At 58.7% G+C, this 2,121-nt stretch overlaps 1 protein-coding gene across 3 annotated transcripts in view; it reads right to left on the reverse strand.

Moving 5' to 3' along the window:
* The window catches only part of LOC102042750 (protein FAM49A-like), a 7,031-nt gene that overhangs the window by 1,513 nt on the left and 3,397 nt on the right, over nucleotides 1-2,121 (reverse strand). For all 3 annotated transcript variants that reach the window (XM_031062055.1, XM_005427111.3, XM_014309537.2), the window contains 6 exons: nucleotides 1,487-1,592; nucleotides 994-1,130; nucleotides 823-900; nucleotides 600-716; nucleotides 426-505; nucleotides 203-329 (listed from right to left, as the gene is read on the reverse strand). In XM_031062055.1, the coding sequence (XP_030917915.1) occupies nucleotides 203-329; nucleotides 426-505; nucleotides 600-716; nucleotides 823-900; nucleotides 994-1,130; nucleotides 1,487-1,592 (645 nt within the window). The remainder of the gene's footprint in view (nucleotides 1-202; nucleotides 330-425; nucleotides 506-599; nucleotides 717-822; nucleotides 901-993; nucleotides 1,131-1,486; nucleotides 1,593-2,121) is intronic.

Here is a 2,121-nt window from a genome sequence, read left to right on the forward strand (position 1 = left end):
ATATAATAATATAATATATATCTGAAATTAATATCTATCATAAAATAAGAAATCAGCCCTCTGAAACATGGAGTCAAGATTTTCATCTCTTCCCTCATCCTGAGGCCCCCAGTGAACACCACCACCCTCATCCCTGGGATCCCCCTTCCTCCCCATCCTCAAGCCCAGGGATCACAGCTGCTGTGACCCCAAAACCACTCACGTCGATCTTGGAGGTCTTGGCGAAGGCCCCCACGGGGTGGACGTGGTCGTAGAGGATGATGACACCAACCATCACCCTCATGCAGAAGAGCAGGGTCTCGGTGTTGGTGAAGCGGCTCCGGTACTCCCTGGGTGAGCAGAGAGGCTGCCTGAGCCTGGCAGGGGTGGCACAAGGGACCCCAGGACCGAGATGTCCCCCCCAAAGCCCAAAGTGGGGCACTCACGGGGTCTCCAGCATCACCCTGCACACGCAGGCCATGGTGCTCAGGCAGTCGGTGGTGTCCTCGATGGGGAGGGTCTTGTTCTGAAACCCAACAGGTCCCAGCTGCTGTTTCCCCCATGTGTGGTGGCTGGAGGGGGTTTCTGCCCCTCCTGAGGGTCCCCCCAGCCCCCCTCACCTCTGAAACGAACTTGGTGGTGGCGTTGCTGAGGGTCTTCAGCATGGGGGTGGCCTCGGCGTAGAACAGGGACATCCTGTTGGCCATCTCGTTGTTCACCTCGCTCTCTGCATCCAGCTGGGGGGGCGTGGTGGGGGTCACTGCGGTGGCTGAGCCCCCCCAGAGCCATCCCCAGCCCTGCGAACCCCTGGGGGAGGCCGGGGGAGCAGCAGAGTCCTCCCACCTGCAGGTTGTTGATGCGGTTCCGGCTGATGGTCCGTCTGTAGTAGCTGAAGTCGTTCTGGATGGCAGGGTTGGTCATCTGAGGGGGGGACACCACGGTTAGGGGACCCAAGGGACTCGCAGGGTCCCGGTGTGGGGGTCCCCCTCGCTGTCACCCCACACGGGGAGGCACCTTGAGCTCGTCGAAGCTGAGGGTGAAGTGCAGGATCTCGGCGAACTGCTTGGCCAGGGCTTGCTCCCGCTCCAGGTGCTGGGTCGGGGCGTAGGGGGGGCTGGTGAGGGCCTCCAGCAGGCTCCGCAGGGCGTTCTCTGGGGACAGAGCACTCCTTGTCCCCCTCTGCACCCCCACCTCATCTCTTCCCTCATCCTGAGGCCCCCAGTGAACCCCACCACCCTGAGATCCCTGGGATCCCCCTTCCTCCCCATCCTCAAGCCATGGAGAGGGACCCCGGGGATCACAGCTGCTGTGGCATGGCTGTAACCCCACAGCTGTAACCCCACAGCTGTGACCCCAAAACCACTCACGTCGATCTCGGAGGTCTTGGTGAAGGCCCCCACGGGCCGAGGGGAAACTGAGGCACGGCGCAGCATCCCGAGCTGAGCCCGCCCTCCGCGGGCAGGCCTCGGGGATGCACGGGGGGATGCTGGGGAGCTCAGGCACTCACCCAGCCGCAGGGAGAACTCGTAGAAGCGCTTCAGCTTGGCGACCAGGGGGCACACGGCACTCCAGGCGCGCTCCTGCAGCCGCAGGTCCCCGGGGTTTTGGATGGCCTGCGAGGGGAGTGGTGGGGAAGATGAAACAGGAAAGCCTTATCAATATGATTGTCTGGCAAAAGATATTGAGAATATAGAAACTATAAGCGAGATTGAAATGAAAGGAAGCTTTGAGATCCTTTTGTTACTGAACAACAGGAAAACAATGGCATGGCCAGCTGAAGGTGATCCCCTTTTGATGAAACAACACCCTCTGCTTGCACCAGGCCCAAGGGTCCGAGAAGACCCTGCTGGCTTGGCAGAAGGGGCCCAAAGAGGAGTTTTTAGGGTTTAAAATGTAGCACAGTATAGTAATGTAGTGATTCTTATAGGCTGTATGGAAATGCTATAGAATTTGTGTATTGTACTAGATTAGTTCGTGAGAATCAGAATATTCAACACAGCAGATGATTTATTGTATTGTAGCAGGAACCTCGCTCTCTTGCCTTTTACACTTTTACCCTCTCATCCTCTCTCCCCCTCTCCTCTCTCAGCCTGCTCTGAGCTGTGGCTGGCAGCTCCCAGCAGGGCCCTGCACCCAGGCCCT

Source organism: Geospiza fortis, unplaced genomic scaffold (genome assembly GCF_000277835.1).
Source record: "Geospiza fortis unplaced genomic scaffold, GeoFor_1.0 scaffold432, whole genome shotgun sequence".
Taxonomy (NCBI): domain Eukaryota; kingdom Metazoa; phylum Chordata; class Aves; order Passeriformes; family Thraupidae; genus Geospiza; species Geospiza fortis.